The 16,072-nt window shown below is 30.8% G+C and overlaps 3 protein-coding genes across 3 annotated transcripts; 2 read left to right on the forward strand and 1 right to left on the reverse strand.

Annotated features, from left to right (window-relative positions):
- Positions 1-695: 695 nt before the first annotated feature.
- Positions 696-4,304, forward strand: LOC101506773 (zinc finger transcription factor YY1). The gene is made up of 6 exons (XM_004485410.4): positions 696-906; positions 1,175-1,233; positions 2,240-2,439; positions 2,724-2,813; positions 3,294-3,437; positions 3,577-4,304. The coding sequence occupies exons 1-6, from the start codon at positions 821-823 to the stop codon at positions 4,117-4,119; spliced, it is 1,122 nt and encodes a 373-aa protein (XP_004485467.1). The 5' UTR covers positions 696-820; the 3' UTR covers positions 4,120-4,304.
- Positions 4,305-7,618: 3,314 nt separating this feature from the next.
- Positions 7,619-8,251, reverse strand: LOC101507109 (large ribosomal subunit protein eL27). The gene has a single exon (XM_004485411.4). It carries the CDS (start codon positions 8,191-8,193, stop codon positions 7,786-7,788), a length of 408 nt encoding a protein of 135 aa, XP_004485468.1. The 5' UTR covers positions 8,194-8,251; the 3' UTR covers positions 7,619-7,785.
- A 3,392-nt stretch (positions 8,252-11,643) lies between these two features.
- LOC101499295 (COBRA-like protein 6) lies at positions 11,644-15,498 on the forward strand. Its single transcript, XM_012712734.3, has 6 exons — positions 11,644-12,023; positions 12,155-12,234; positions 13,004-13,466; positions 14,071-14,224; positions 14,375-14,646; positions 15,099-15,498. Exons 1-6 carry the CDS (start codon positions 11,942-11,944, stop codon positions 15,377-15,379), a joined length of 1,332 nt encoding a protein of 443 aa, XP_012568188.1. The 5' UTR covers positions 11,644-11,941; the 3' UTR covers positions 15,380-15,498.
- Positions 15,499-16,072: the final 574 nt, after the last annotated feature.

The following is a 16,072-nucleotide window of genomic DNA, read 5'->3' on the forward strand; positions in this document are numbered from 1 at the left end:
CCAATAGAAAGCAAGAACACTATCACAACAATTTGCTTCCCTTTAAATAGGACTTATTCTTACATTCCATGCTTTCCGAAGCAAGTCTCTAATCTTAAAGGAGGGTTAACCCCTTTAATGATCTTTGAAACCATTTCAAAGTCCACAAGAAGCTTCATCCTCTTGCATGCTCTAGAGAAAGACCTTCCTTCACCCATCGAAAACTCCTCTATAGAGATACAAATATTTAGGATTCGATTGTTATAGATTCTAAATAAAAATGATTTTAGTATTTAATAATTTATAGATTATTTTTAAGAGATTTTTAGAAAAATCAAAGTTATTATATGTTTATTTATCATAGCAAAAATCACATTTTTTTTAAATAAAGTCAATTATAAAAATAATTTTTTTATAAATTTTTAAAATTAATATCTCATTTGAAGACAAAATTTTAAAAAACTAAGTAACAAAAAGCTGTATCAAAGCATTTTCCTTTAATTTGGGAGGTGGTAAAATAAATTATAGAAGGTGTTAATAACATTTGTATTTTTGATACAGCAAAATCAGGGTGGGAGTATCATAGTCCAATAGTTTTGATGGGCCTATACTTGAAAGTGCATACTCCTTCACAAATTTGTAAACCGAATCCGGTCTGGTCTGGTCTGGTCTGGTCTGGTCCGGTTCGATCTCCTTTTCGAGAAAAAGCAAGAATCCGACATGAACATGGAAGCTTCATCTTTGAATGAACTACTACTTCCTAATTTCTCTCATTTCGTACCCTCTTCAAACCCTAACCCTAAAATTCATCTTTCTCTGAAAATAAAATTGTGAGAAAACAATGGAAACTCACTTCAATCACACTCTCTTCGAGAGGCGCCCCTTTCTCAAGTCCAAGGCTCCCGCAGTTAAATGGGTCAAACAATGGTACTTCTCCCCTTTTCCTTCATCAACTATTTCATTCCAATTTTTTATCTTTCCGTCAATTTTTTTTTCCATCTTTTGCTTTTTTGTTTGAGGGAAAGTTTTATACATATTGTGGTCGATCGTAGTTGTGTGTGTTTCGTGTTATGGTATAGAATTGGTGTTTGTTCGATTTCTAGGGCAATCCAAAAGAATTGAGATTTTTCTTTTTCGAAGTTCGGAATTTAATATATTGTGCTAATAATAATAATGAGAGCAATGCTATTATCAGGGTTCCTCAAGATGTTGTGGCCACCGGTGGGAAGTGCATGCTCTTAAGATGGGTAACAGGTTTGTGCTTTTTCCTGTCAAACAAGTTTTAATTTTTGCTCACTCCTGATCCTATTTTCTTGTTTATTATATGCTGTTATTCTGTGTTATTCAGTTTCTGGATAAAGCTAGTTGTATATATGTTTAAAGAAATTAAATACTTTAAAAGCCTCTGATTGACCTCAATGGTTTCTTTATGATTGACCTCCCCTCCGTCTAATTAGACGCCTTAATGTTGAATTTGTATCCCAAAAATTAAGCACACATGATTTTCCCCTTATGGATATTCTTAATATTGGTTCACAACCTCACCTTCTTCAGATTAAACACCATCATATTCATAATGTCCTTCGTAGATCATATCCTTAGTTTAATGGTGGTTCATGATTTGCATCAAAATAACTGTACACGTACAAATTGGTTTATAATACTCTCCATGTTACCCCCACCAATCTATTCATAATGCTGCATTTCCGTGTTTGAATATTATATTGTATATTTGTATTATATTAGAGTATCTTAGTTTATTTTGTTTTTGGTTTATAAACTTGGTTTTCTTGTAGGATTAGTTTTCATATTACTTGCATATTATTATAATTTACTTGATTTTCCTATTAAAGATTAGGAGTCGTGTATCTCTATATACAGTGTTTAGTCTTTTGTATCAAGTCAGGATCAAGCTATCAATAATATTCAAGCTCTTATTATATCTCCCATTTTTGTTATCTAAAATCCGTAACATTGATATTCCACATTGATATATAGTTTTAAAAAATTAGTTTTGCGAGCTATGTTTATTTACCAACTTGCTTTCTAGTTATCCTTTATTACCATCTACCAATTAATGTATTTCTGAATGTTTGTATTGATGCAAAAATGAACAAGGGTCTATTTTTCTCAGTTATAGAGCATATCATGAATAGAAGTTTAAGTATGCTTTGCATACCAGGGCTAATATACTGTATGTGTGTGATTTTATTTATCACGTGTTCTGCATTAACACTTTTCTTTGTTGTGCTTTCTTTAGAGGATACCATAAAGACCTTGAAAGAAAAGGTACAAGAACCTTTAGCTCCTGAGCCAGAACCTGAACCAACTACCGAAGTACTTTTTCTTTGCAGCTATGAAGGCTGTGGAAAGACTTTCATAGATGCTGGTGCTTTGAGGAAGCATTCTCACATCCATGGAGAGAGGCAATTTGTTTGCCATTATGAAGGATGTGGAAAGGTAATGAATCTGTTACTTCAGATTCAATGTAGATTCGTAACAAGTTTCTGAGATTTCGTAATATATATATTTTATAAAGCTACATATTTATTTACTCACCTCTATTCCTATCCTTGTTTCTACAATCGCTCAAGATAAGAAAGATCCTTATCAATGTTTTCTATTTGTTTAGTTTCAAAAAAAAAATTTTTCTGCCTAATGCTATGTCTCAATTTACAGCTCTTCAGTTTGCCAACTGTCAGGTCTATTTAGAAAATGCTAAGAATATGTTGTTTCTGTTGTAGAAATTTTTGGACAGCTCAAAGTTAAAAAGGCATTTCCTAATTCATACAGGGGAGAGGGATTTTGTGTGTCCTCATGAAGGCTGTGGTAAGGTGAGAAATCTACCCATTGGTCTCTAATGTTTGCTTGTCGGTATTTTGCACCAGCTTCATGTTTGACATATTCCATCATATCCTGAATATCAGCAATAACTAATATTTTGTTATTGTTCACACTAAACCTAACTACTGATCCGTTTTTTCTTCCATTGGTATGACCAAATATTTGAAGACTGAAGCTTTTCAACTGCTAGGTAATAAGGCCAACCAAATATTGTTTGGTGGCTGACTGTATTGTTGCTGTAAATCATTTTTTCTTCCATCATGGTTTGTGAATAAAATAGTCTTTCTCAATATGAATCTTTTAACTTAACTGCCCCATGGATGAATCCAACATGAAGTTAGTTCGTGGCTCAATAAATATGTGAAACTTTGTATTTTGAAAAAATAACTTTGGTATCACATTGCCTGGATTCATTTTTAATTATATATTATCATTGGTGAGCTCTAAGATTTGTTTGTGCCAATAATCAGGCCTTCTCCTTGGACTTCAACCTAAGGTCTCACATGAAGACACATTCACAAGAGAACTATCATATATGCCCATACCCGGATTGTGGGAAGAGATACGCTCATGAATACAAGCTAAAGAATCACATTGCTTCTCATCATGAAAAGGTAGGTTAATATTTCCTGTGTGTAACTGTGATACATAATGTGTGCAAAATAGATGATGCATCAGGCACTTGTGGATGAAGCTAAATGTGTAATAAGTGCTGTAAGGTATCACCTCACACGATTTTTAACCTCATTGCAGAGTACACCAATGGAGATGACAAAGTATACCACTCCTCCATCAGAAAAGCAAACAAAAACTGCTAAACCTTCTGGGGGAGCATACGGTTCGGCATCCTCTGATCGCCCATACGCATGTCCCTATGAAGGATGTGAAAAAGCGTACATTCATGAGTACAAGCTTAAACTGCATTTGAAGAGGGAGCATCCTGGCCACATGTCTGATGAAGCTGTCGTTCATGCTCTGGCAAATAATGCTGACAATGATATGGATGAAGCAAGTGATCATGATGCTTATGGTGGGAAACGGCCCAATGGTAAAAGTCAGAAGCAAAGTAGGCCGAAGCCAAACTTGAAAATGCCTCCTTCCAAAGTTGCCCAACGAAAAGGGTCTGCTCCAACTCCTGCCACTTTTAATATGGTTAAAAAACCATGGCCAGTGAAAGAAGAAACTTATGATGAAGACAGCGAAGAAACTGAGGAGGATCGTGACAATGTTGAAGATGGTTGGAGATATGCTGGAAACAACGAAGATGATGACGAGGAAACAGAATATGAAGACTGATATTTAGTTATGGCTTCTTTCAACATTTTACCCTACTACAAAATTAGATTTTTTTTTTCCTTTCATTTCTATTTCCTTCAAGAAATGCTATTCAATTTTTTCTTGGCATAGTATATTGGTTATCCGAAGACGAATGATACTGTAGGATGAATTTATATTAATAAATGTGATCTTATAGTTTCTTATTTTGCACGGCCAAGCAAAATAAAAAATTTACATCAATACATTCTTTGGAGGAGATATTTAATTAGGTGTCTAAAATTGTAGAGATGTATCAACTTAATTGCACACAATGATGTTATTTAGTACCTAACAGCATTAGAGCATCTACAGCGGTGAACTCAATATGAGTTCTTTAGATGGGGTCCACTGTGCCACATCATCTTGAAGCAATTTACTCATTTTCTACTCCAACGGTGAACTCAACATGATTCAAGTTCTACCATGCCACATCACCCTAAATCAACTCATTCATTTTTATGGTTTAACTTTTAAAAAATCATATTATATTCCATTACTTTAATTTATACATTAATATTTAATTTTATTATAACTTAAAATATTAATTTAAATGAAAAAATAAATAAAAAAGTACGTTAATAAAAACTTTAATAAACTTTTGTAACAAAAATTGTGAAGAAAAAGTATGAGTAACAAATTGTTTCTATTAATGAGCTAACAATCGTCGTAATTAAAGGAGAAAAAAAAGGCTAACGGTGGTATATTAACTAAAAAAAAGCTAATGATTACAAAATTATTATTATTTAATAAATTAAAAAGAGGTTAACGGCTATAAATTAATAAAAAATGATAAATTTATTATTATTAATAAATTAATAAAAGGTATCGGTTATAATTATATTATTATTAAATTGTGAAAGTGGATAGAAAAAAAAACAAAAAAAAAGGTAACTGCTATGAAGCACCGTTCCTTCCTGACAGTACCGTGATGACACCTTGGCACAACTCCAACGGTGAACCCACAAAAAACAGGAAGTTAAGTAATTACACACTGGCGGACGAACTCATTTTCACTCCCGTTGTAGATGCTCTTAGGTGTTAGGCGAGAAAAGTAAGAATGAGTACGTGTCAAATTAAGGTGTTTAGGGAGGGGAGGGAACTCAAATTGAATTTTGACATCAAAAATTGAATTTTAACATCAAAAGTTGAATTTTAACATCAAAAGTTGAATTTTATGAAAAATAAGAGAATTTTGAAGAGCATTCGATAAATTCTTTAAATCAAATTTATAGTGTTTTAATATTTTTAATATTAAAAATATATTTATAAATATTTATCATTCTCTTCAAAAATACTACAAAAATTTGATTTTTTATTTTATTTTTTCCTTTACTCTTCAAAGCCCACCCCTGTCCTCTAAACTCAAACAAAATCTAAAGATTTTTCAATTATAAAATATTACTCTCTCTGTTCCTTTTTAATTATGATATTTATAAGAAAATTTTGCTCTTATTTATCCGTTGTTTTTAATATTCAATGCAATATTAATTTTTAATTAAACAAAAACAATGACAATTAAAATAGAAAAGGTGTAATCAAGTTTATCTCTTCATTGATATTTTTAAGGACTTAAATGTCATAAATTGAATAATATAAAAAAAAATTAAAAAAACAGTAAATAACAACAGAGAGATTACTAAATTGATGATCCTACAATTTCAATGGTCAAATAGAAAATATACTCTTCCAAAATTTCGAAACCTTTTCTACTCTCCCTTGTTATTGTGATAATTAAATATTCGAAACCTTTTCTACTCTCCCTTGTTATTGTGATATTAACAATCACAACTCTTTAATTTATCACATCATATTGTGTGTTTTATATAAAAAAAAATAAAAATATATTATACAAATATTTTATTTGATAAATTATGATTGATTGTCGGTGTCCACGACTGGGTATATTGTATAATATATTCTCCTAAATAGGAAAAAAATTTGATAGAATTCCACCATCTCATTTAAAGGGAGTCCGGTTATACATTGACACACTAGAGTTAGATTCTAACGATATTACTATTGTAAATAAAAAGCTTTGCAATGTTTATTAAAAAAACCCAGTTTTATTTTTTTGCACGAGCAAAATGGAAGTCATGGCCAGTGCAGAATGATTACAACAAAAGATGATATTACATTGTCGCCGTTCATCACATCACCTAGGGGTGGACATAATTATCGGACCCGCCCGAATCCGACCGACCCAATATAAAATTTAAATTCGCGGACGGGTTTCTTCGGATTGATGGGTTAAGCGGGTGAAAAATAAGGGTTCATATGGGTTTATACGGTCAGGTTCGGATGAGTAATTTGGATCCGCCGAAACCCGAACCCGACCGATTTATATTATTATTTTTATATTATATATTAATATTATTAATTTTATATTATATATTAATATATAAATTTAAAATACACAAAAAGTCACTTGCCAAAAATTAAAAAAAAAAGGCCAATTTATTAAAAAAACTCAGCCACAAGGCAAATGTTTTTTAAAAGCAGTCCAGCCCAACAACAGAACCAAGTCCAACAACTCAGCCCAATTTTTTTTCTTAAATAAAAGAAAAAAAAAACTGAATAATTTAGAATGAAAAAAAAAGCAAAAAAAAGTCCAATAAAATCCAACCCATTTTTATCCGCCCATACATAACCGACACCCGATCTACCCGAACCCGACGTACCCGATTTAAAATATAGACGAAATTGGGCCAAAACATCAAACCCATGGATTGGGTCGGTTTTACATTTTAGGCCCGAACCCACCCATACCCGCCCGATGTCCACCCCTACCTATCCCCCAACAAACCTTAAACCAAGGTCCAAAGCAGTAGCAGCCTAATACAAGGTTGAATAAAACTAAGGTCATACAACCAAGAAAAATCTAAACATTTGCACCATATGTTTTAACCACCACATTCCCCTTAAAAGAATTAACCCATACACTGTGGCATGCTCACATATCCCACCTTCCTTTTGCCCAAAACACCACACTAATATGTTAACTCACGCCAATCCCAATAGAATTGCAGATCGCGGAAAATGCAATTTGTTCATACTCCACTACACTACAATGCTATAGCACCATATTTGACAACACTTGTACTGAATAGGCTGTTCGGGAAAACTTTGTACTGAATGGCGATTTGACACTATAGCAAATTAAACAAATTATGGTATGCTATAGTGCCAGTATAGCAGCTATTTGACAACACTCATGCCACTCAAGACAGCATCACACCAAGATAGCTTCCACAAAGCCATTTACAATAAATTCAATTCATTAGACAAAACTAACATATTCCATTGCACCCTATATCACCACAATCATACCCAAGATGCATTCACTTAAGGCATTAAAACAAAATACGATCCACGTATAATGCGAATTTTCCACATATTCAAAAACCGTTCAACGCTTTGACAAATAAAAGATAGGGAAATAATAATAATAGCTAATTACTAATAGAGCACATATAAGATATAATAAAATAAAGATGCAATTTTCATTTCCATCAAAATATTCTGCAATCTGAAAATGTAGAATGTTGATAATACAATAAACAAAACTAAAAACCGCAATAAGTTCATTCATTCAAAATAAATTAAAACAAAATTTAGGGCAAGAAATGAAAGTTAAAAGAAAAACAATCAGAATCGAAGCTTGGTAAAGAACCACCTATTCTTTCCAGTCTTGAACCTCTCCTCAAAACGCTTTTTGGTCTCCTTAAGAGCCGTAACCTTCTTATCCTTCGATTGAAGAACATCGACGGAAACAGCATCCTTCAGATCCACATCGAGAGTGTAACGAGTTGGCATCAGGTGCTGATAGTTGACGAGCTTCACAAAAGCCTTAACCCTAGATTTCTTTGCGGTCTTCTTCGCAGAGTCCTTCTTGATGACTTTGCTAGGGTACTTCTTAATCCCTGCAACGAGACAGTGTCCGTAAGGCTTCTCGCGAGTGCCGTCGTCGAAGGTGCGGACGATAACGGCCTTCTTGCCTGCATAACGGCCTTGCAGGACAATGACGGCCTTGTTTGGCTTCAGGAACTTCACCATTGTCGTCTCCTACTTCCTCTCTGCTACAACTCTCTTTCACACTAACAACGAAACCCTAATTTTTTCGTTTATATATTCATACCACAAAATTACTGCAGGCCCATTTTATAACCCCTCGGCCCAATTCAAATAAAACAATTTGTCTTCATTAATCGTTAAATTAACCCAAAATTGCGGCAAGTCCATTTTGGTTTTAAGAATAATAAAGATAATTTTTAGTGTTTAAGAAAATTAAATCCACACAATTTAATACTGGCTCTTTAAATTTTTTTTGATTGATAAATGAAAGATGGAGAAAATAAAATAAAGTGAATTATTTAGTAGTTTATTATGAAAGAAAAAGTGTAATTTATATCACAAACAATATAAAGTAATGTTATTAATGCTATGTCAGAGCTAATATTATGTGGTTCAAGGGATTAAATTGAGAACTACCGTGTTGTCCAATCTCATTGATCCTCAGAATTGCTTAAAGTAAATCGGGAGAAATCTACAATAATTGAAATCAAAAAAGAGAAAATTGAGTATTATTCAATTTGACGTGCTTCAAAAAATAAAATACATTTTTTGAGAAAATGATCCCAACAATTAAAAAAAATATTTTAAAATAATTTGGACTTTTTACTTAATTTTCTTTTCATGGTTGGAATGTGATTTAGCGTGGAACTAAATTTGCAGTTGGAATGGATAACAATAACCTTTGCGGTGAAGAAGACTATCGTAGCTCTAAGCTCCACAACATAGAATATACTTGTACAAACTTTATGTTGAGAGTGGTGACAGTGGTGGACATGTCCACCACCACACCAATTTTTTTAATAATTTTTTAAAAAATATTACTATTTGTGATATACAATTGAATTGTAATTTATGTGCACAAATTTTAAAATTACTCTTTCAAATTCAATTAAATATTTCTGGATGTTCTCAAATTCAAATATAGAACGGTGATGTCACGTATAATTCGAATAAAATTTTTATATATGAATTTAATTGAATATATGAAAGCAGTTAAATTTTATATAAAAAAAATAGATTTATGTTAAAAAATTATTAATTATTAATTTTGACAAAATTGCGAAAACTAAATTATATAAATTTATAAGATAATTGTGGTTTGATATATGTTAATCGATAATAAATTTCGATTAAACATGACATGACATATATTAATAAATATGTTAATTTATAAAAATATTGTGGTGTATTTTGATGTAACTTTGAGATATATAATTAGTATATTTTATGACAATAATTGTTTTTATAAGTTGAATTGTAATTGTTGGGTTTCAACATCAATTGTCATTTTATACAACATTTTTCATAGGATTTATAAGAAATTCCGTTAGGGTTGTTAAAAAGAAAGGATTTGAAGTTAATGGATTTTCATCTAATATCATAAGTGTGCTCTTGTAGATGTGAGGTGGTCGTAGCTATCGAGTGGTGATAATCATAATAATATGATTAATATTACGTGGCTGATAGTAAAGGTATACACGAGCTATGGGGGTCTTTCGCGCTCAAATTCTCTTTGTATAGCTATGAGATGCCTTAATTTGTGAACCTTTTACACTTACGTGGCTTAGGTTGGTTTAGTTCGAAGTCAATCCATTGCAATGACAAAATAGGGCACTTCTAACACGAGTTCAAAAGAGACAAATATATGATAAATGAGATAAGTGTTTATATTAATTTTAAAATTGAGATCATAGATAAGGATTATTGAGCTAGTTTTCTTTTTTTTCTAATCATGAGAAGAGTTTGGTGACGAATTCTCACAATAATAAATATAATTAAACCCTTGTTTAAAACTAAGTGAACTACCCATCCCTTTGATCATTGAGTTAGTTAATTTTTAGCTTTTTAGTTTTAATTCAATTAAAGTGCATTAATTTTACGTGTAAAAAATATTTTCTATTAGATGATAATATAAAATAATTTTATATCGCCACTACAACACTATCTATCATGTGTGTAAAATGACATAAATTTTCTTAATTAAAAATTAAATATAAGTAAAAATGTAAAATATAAGTATTTTATTTTAATTAATGAGATATTAAAAAATATAGGGCGAACAAATTCATAACATTGGTAGTTTACTAAATGGAAACATTTTCATTGATTGTTATATATTTCATCTCAGTATATATAATGTAATATATTTCCACCCAAATTAACGGTATTTTTAGTGATATTATAAATTAATTATAAAAGTAATATTATTAAATTATAATATTGTTATTATCAAATTGATTTTTTTTTACTCATTATCAAATTGATAAAAAATAAAAAAAATATTATTTGGTGTTTATTATATTTATTTAGTTTAAATATATCTTTAATCATTGTAATTATAATATTTTTTAATTTTAATCTTCGTAAATTTATTTGTTTATTAACATCTATGCCAATAATTTTCATTTAAAAATAATAATTTCATCCAATTTCTATTTACAAAATTGAAAAATATTTCAATCTTTCTTCTCTAAATAAAAACATAAATTGCACCTTATGCTTCACCATTTCAATCATCTTTCTTCTTATAATTCTCATCACCTCCTCCATCTACTAGGAAAGAATGAAAGCTTCTGAAAGAGAATGAGAAGCTACACGAATTTATGGAACTTGTGTCCCACCTATGGACCCCTACAAAGAGAAAATATTAATTTTTTTTTTTTTTTTATTTCAGATTGAGTTAAGAAAAGAATATATAAAACTGCGCTCCCATTGACAAATGGATAGCATATTATTTTTGCATACTAATTTTAATGATGCACCCAATATATACATGCAACGAATCAAGGCAAAGTCCTATATACCATTAGGGTTCCTGCTTTAGGTCTATGGAGGGTATTATGATACATTTATTTTTCGTCTTACTTATACATTTTGTGAAGGAAATTTTATTTGTAATTTTGTTGTCATTTTCAATTTACAAATCAAGATCTAAATCATAGCCATATTCTTTGTCATATGTAAGACGCAATTAATTAGGAATAGAATTGAAAAGATAAGGAAAAAAAAGACGCGATTTAAATTTTTTTAAGAAAAAAGTCTAAAACATTTAAAATTCATTTTAGATTAAAAAAATTATAATTTAATTATATGTTTTTTAAAATAATTATATTTTTACGGTGTTTCAATAATTATTGTAGCACAAATCTAATTGAAGGATTATTTTTAAATATAAAATTAATTTTCTCAATTTTTTATGATTAAATTGGTTTATCGTTCAAACAAAAAAAATTCAGTTACCCAAACGGCCGCTTGAATGAGCGTGAGTGGAATTCAAATGCTATACTCAATTCTTATAACTACGTTTGTATTATGACGATTTATTGTGATTTGTTGAATTTGGCATTTCCTAAGATCCAGTATATACGCATTAAAAGCTGCCTCGTATCCTTATTTACTATATTTTCCTTTTCTGATTCTTTTTTTTTTTTTAACTAAACTTTTCTGATTCTTTTTTAATACTTCATTTTTGTTCAGTGTTTGAGATAATAAACACGCATTCATTCCTGTTGGCTACAAATGTCGTTGTAAATTTCATGATTATTATTAATTTTTCTCTTATATGCAATCCAACACTATACTAATAAAGTGTATAAACACAAATTTAGCATCGAATAAACACAACCACCTTTTGTTTTTCTCTCCAATATGTACAAATTCCAATAGCGTTACCCCTTAACCCAAATCATTAATTTTGAAACTGATTTATCAAATAACTTGTGTTTTATACATGTACCCATTTCTCTTCATCAATCAAAGATCAATGGGTAACATTTTGATTTTTATATTCTTCTCCATCATCGTCTCCTCTTGTAAGCATCTCTTAACTTAATTTTCCTTAAACCATTACTATTAGCGTTACTTATTTTTATGCAAATTAAATAACAACAAAATTATTATTATTCTTATTTATTTATTATAATTAATCTGAGTGAGAATGCAGATGGATACGATCCGTTGGATCCTTTTGGCAACATCACTGTCACATGGGATTTCTTGTCTGATAACGGAGAAACTGTCGATGTAAGCATTTTCGTTTTCGATTATTTCATTTTTTTTTTGGTAACTTATTTATGAAAAATTTAATAATTTCTGTTTTGAGTAGCCATTTTGCTGAATGAGTTGCAACTCAAACTCGAGTGTAGTGAATTGTGATTATTAGCTTTTACGTGCTTTCTTTGAAAGATTTTTTTTTTGGTGATAAAAGATTCTTATAAATTTAGACAATGTGGGAGAATTGCCGTATTGAGAATGTCTGAGGATTTTCGATGTTATTAAGGAAAAGAAGGAGAAGCGCCGTTTTTGTTTTTTAGGGTAATTTTCAGCTGCAGCTGAGTTCAAGTGCTCCCACATTACAATAGTGATTGTTTCACTTAGTAGCATCATGCTAAATTTGAATACTTCTAAAGAATGGTAGCTATGGAATGTTACTCTCTCTTTAGTTTTTCTTGCGCACAACATTAAAATAAACGATTGTATGTAATAATATATAAAATTATTAGAAATAGTAGTAAATTTTTCGAGTAGTGTTATTTGGAACATTGTATATCAACACCTTATAAAATAAATAGAATAAATGTGTGCACAATCCAAAGAGCAAACTGAAAATAGGGACAAAATATTAAACAATTTAAAACCTTACATTATACCAAATCAAACAACACAATAGGATCTCCACAAATCATTTATCCTTTTTTTAGGTGTTGAATTTGAGGGATTGATAGTTCTTTTGCAGTGTGCATAAATAAATATTACCAAATATATTTTGATCTGATTATTATTTTATTTGAAGGTGAGGGTATCAATTTACAATTTCCAACTATTTCGCCATGTGGAAGAGCCAGGTTGGAAATTGAGTTGGGACTGGAGAGGTAATGAGGTGATTTGGGCAATGTTAGGAGCAGAGGCAATAGAACAAGGGAACTGCACTAGATTTAGAGGACAACAGAAACCACATTGTTGTAAAAAACATCCTGTTATTATTGATCTTATGCCTGGAACACCATACAACATGCAATCTGCTAATTGCTGTAAAGGAGGTGTCTTAACATCATTGACACAAAATCAGGCCAAACATGGTGCCTCCTTCCAAATGAATTATATGAAATCATCATTCTCAGTTTCAGGTAGCAGCAGCAATTTTAGTATGCCAGAAAATTTCACTTTAGGTATTCCTGGTTATAGTTGTGGAACACCATTTGAAGTCCCTCCTACCAAGTTTACCAAAGATGGATATAGATGGCAGCAAGTCTTAGGTGAGTTCTGCTCTTGCTTGCTTTTATAAGTAGTGCTCATGTGTATGCTTAGAATCATTAAGTGTGATCCTTTTGGATAATGTTTGAATTGGCGGTGATTTTGTTAGAATTACATGTGCTTTTGATAAAAAAGCTACACTTTGAAGTTTAAACAGAATAACGGTGCTACTATTATTTTGTCAAACTCGCCGCAATTTTAAACTTTCTTTATGGAAGTGATTATGAGCAGGACTTTCCCTCTTTTTTTAGTATGTTAATTATAGAAATAAATATCAATGCTTATTGCCATGAACCGTAATTGTTACAATTTTTGTTTATATTTGAGGTGTATCAAAGTTAACATTATACAACACCACATACTTGTAATAAAGATTTCGTACAAGATCACAAAATTATAGGAAACAGATGCGTGAAATTTTGCCATGTGTCATTAAGAAAAAACTTTTCTTACTATATTGATAATTTAAGTAATGTAAGTTCTATTGCTAATCCAGTGAGTTAAGACTCATTAATACTTGTGTTCATATCTCTATATGCTCTATGTTCTTTTACATATTTCAATAGCATGGTGTTTTATTGACACATTTTTGTGGTTTAATTGCAGAAACATGGAATGTGACATGTATTTACTCACAGTTTCTAGCATCACCTTCTCCAAAATGCTGTGTCTCATTGTCTGCATTCTATAACAGTACCATTGTTCCTTGCCCAGTTTGCAGCTGTAATTGCCAAGGACTACCAGGAGCACATTGTGTCAAGTATAACTTTTCTCTCCTTGAGTTATCTATTTACTTTGTGTTGTATAATTTCATTAAGTTATTGAAATAAAAATTATGTTTCAAACTCTTTGTTTTCCTTGGTACATGAAGTTTATTTTATTAAATTCCACTGTTGTTGAAAATTTTCAGTTCTGATAAGACTTCAGTGTTACAAATGCCACAAGCAAATGAACCACCAAAACCAGTTATCAGGTGTTCACATCACATGTGCCCTATTCGTGTTCATTGGCATGTGAAACAAAGTTATAAAGAGTATTGGCGGGTCAAGATCACAATCACAAATCTAAACTTTGTCAAAAACTATTCTCAGTGGAATTTGGTTGTCTTGCACCCCAACTTGCGAAGCTTAACCCAAGTTTTCAGTTTCAACTACCAGGCCCTCCCAATTTATGGAAATCTCAGTAAGTCACTGCACTAAATGGTTTTAAATTGCGGTCCGCAACCACAGTTGTGGATATAATATTGCGGATTTTGAAGTCTCCGCAACAGTATCATAGCCGCAATTAAGGTTGCATCATTCGCATTTGCCCATATTTTTCTGCAATATAAAGGTTTGCATCGTAACTGCAATTTAAAACCATAATGCCACCTTTTATTGCAGAGTTTAATGGTTATATACTATCAATGTAAAATAATTTAACGCAGGCATCCAATGAGAATACTTAATTTTACCATATCACATATTCACATTACTGATTTTAAAAAACAGCTACAAAAGTTAAGTGATGTAGCAAAATAATTGATTTTCATTGTACTTGAGTGTAGAACTAGCTTACATAGATTTCATTTTCTCTTCTTATTATGTAGAATTGTGAAGAATGATTATTGTTGTTTTGCAATGCATGAATTTCAGATGATACAGGGATGTTTTGGGGGCTACCGTACTACAATGATTTGTTGCTAACACATGGGGAAAATGGGAATGTACAAACAGAGATACTACTACACAAAGATCAAGGAGAGTTTACCTTCAAAGAAGGATGGACTTTTCCTAGAAAAATATCATTCAATGGTGATGAATGTGTCATGCCATCTCCTGATGATTATCCAAGGCTTCCCAACACAGCTCATATTGCCACCAAAAGCTCTCTCATACTTTTGTACTCAATGTTACTATTTGCAATGTTGTTCTAACAATTTAAGTGAAAAATTATCATAGTTTAGCATTTCGTATATTATATCATTTCATAACTACATAGATAGATACTCTCATAGGAATTTCCTTGGCTAAAAAATTACTATAAATTAACAATAATTACTGCGACAAACTCAATTTGACTCCACATTTGACAAGTATAGAAAATTGGTTTATTTTATTGGCTTTAAATAATGGACAATGAATGTTAGTACGAATGAATGGTAAATAATGGACAATGTGTATTCTGCCAAAAGCCCATTCTATATTTTATAATGTATAAATACATATTTTTTATTAAAAAAATTAGTGATGTATTCTAGAAAATTAATTACATTTAATGATATTTTTAAATTTTTTGGGAAGTAGTTATTTTGTTTTTGTAGTCATGAAAGTATTTGTTGATAAAAAGTAACCAAAGTCACAATCGTATTTGTTGGTTTGGTGAACTGAAGATCTATACCACATAATAAAGCTGTAAAATAATTAGTTCAAAATTAGATGAGTGAGGAACAAATGAACTACTTCCTTTATACTGAAATATAAATAAAAATGATAGTTAAAATATTAATATATCTTATTAAAAATTAATTTAAATACATCAACTTTTAGACTTTAACTTTTTCTTTTTATATATCATTTTGAAGAGAGAGTATTAATATGATAATATTAAAATTTGGCGGAAATCGCAA

The sequence above is a fragment of the Cicer arietinum genome, chromosome 1, assembly GCF_000331145.2.
Source record: "Cicer arietinum cultivar CDC Frontier isolate Library 1 chromosome 1, Cicar.CDCFrontier_v2.0, whole genome shotgun sequence".
Classification (NCBI taxonomy): domain Eukaryota; kingdom Viridiplantae; phylum Streptophyta; class Magnoliopsida; order Fabales; family Fabaceae; genus Cicer; species Cicer arietinum.

Coding starts and splice junctions, on each gene's coding strand:
- LOC101506773 (XM_004485410.4), top strand. CDS start 821: ATGGAAACTCACTTCAATCACACTCTCTTCGAGAGGCGCCCCTTTCTC. Junction 2,440..2,723: donor ATTATGAAGGATGTGGAAAG/GTAATGAATCTG, acceptor TTTCTGTTGTAG/AAATTTTTGGACAGCTCAAA. Junction 3,438..3,576: donor TTGCTTCTCATCATGAAAAG/GTAGGTTAATAT, acceptor ACCTCATTGCAG/AGTACACCAATGGAGATGAC.
- LOC101507109 (XM_004485411.4), bottom strand. CDS start 8,193: ATGGTGAAGTTCCTGAAGCCAAACAAGGCCGTCATTGTCCTGCAAGGC.
- LOC101499295 (XM_012712734.3), top strand. CDS start 11,942: ATGTACCCATTTCTCTTCATCAATCAAAGATCAATGGGTAACATTTTG. Junction 12,024..12,154: donor CTCCATCATCGTCTCCTCTT/GTAAGCATCTCT, acceptor GTGAGAATGCAG/ATGGATACGATCCGTTGGAT. Junction 12,235..13,003: donor ATAACGGAGAAACTGTCGAT/GTAAGCATTTTC, acceptor TTTTATTTGAAG/GTGAGGGTATCAATTTACAA.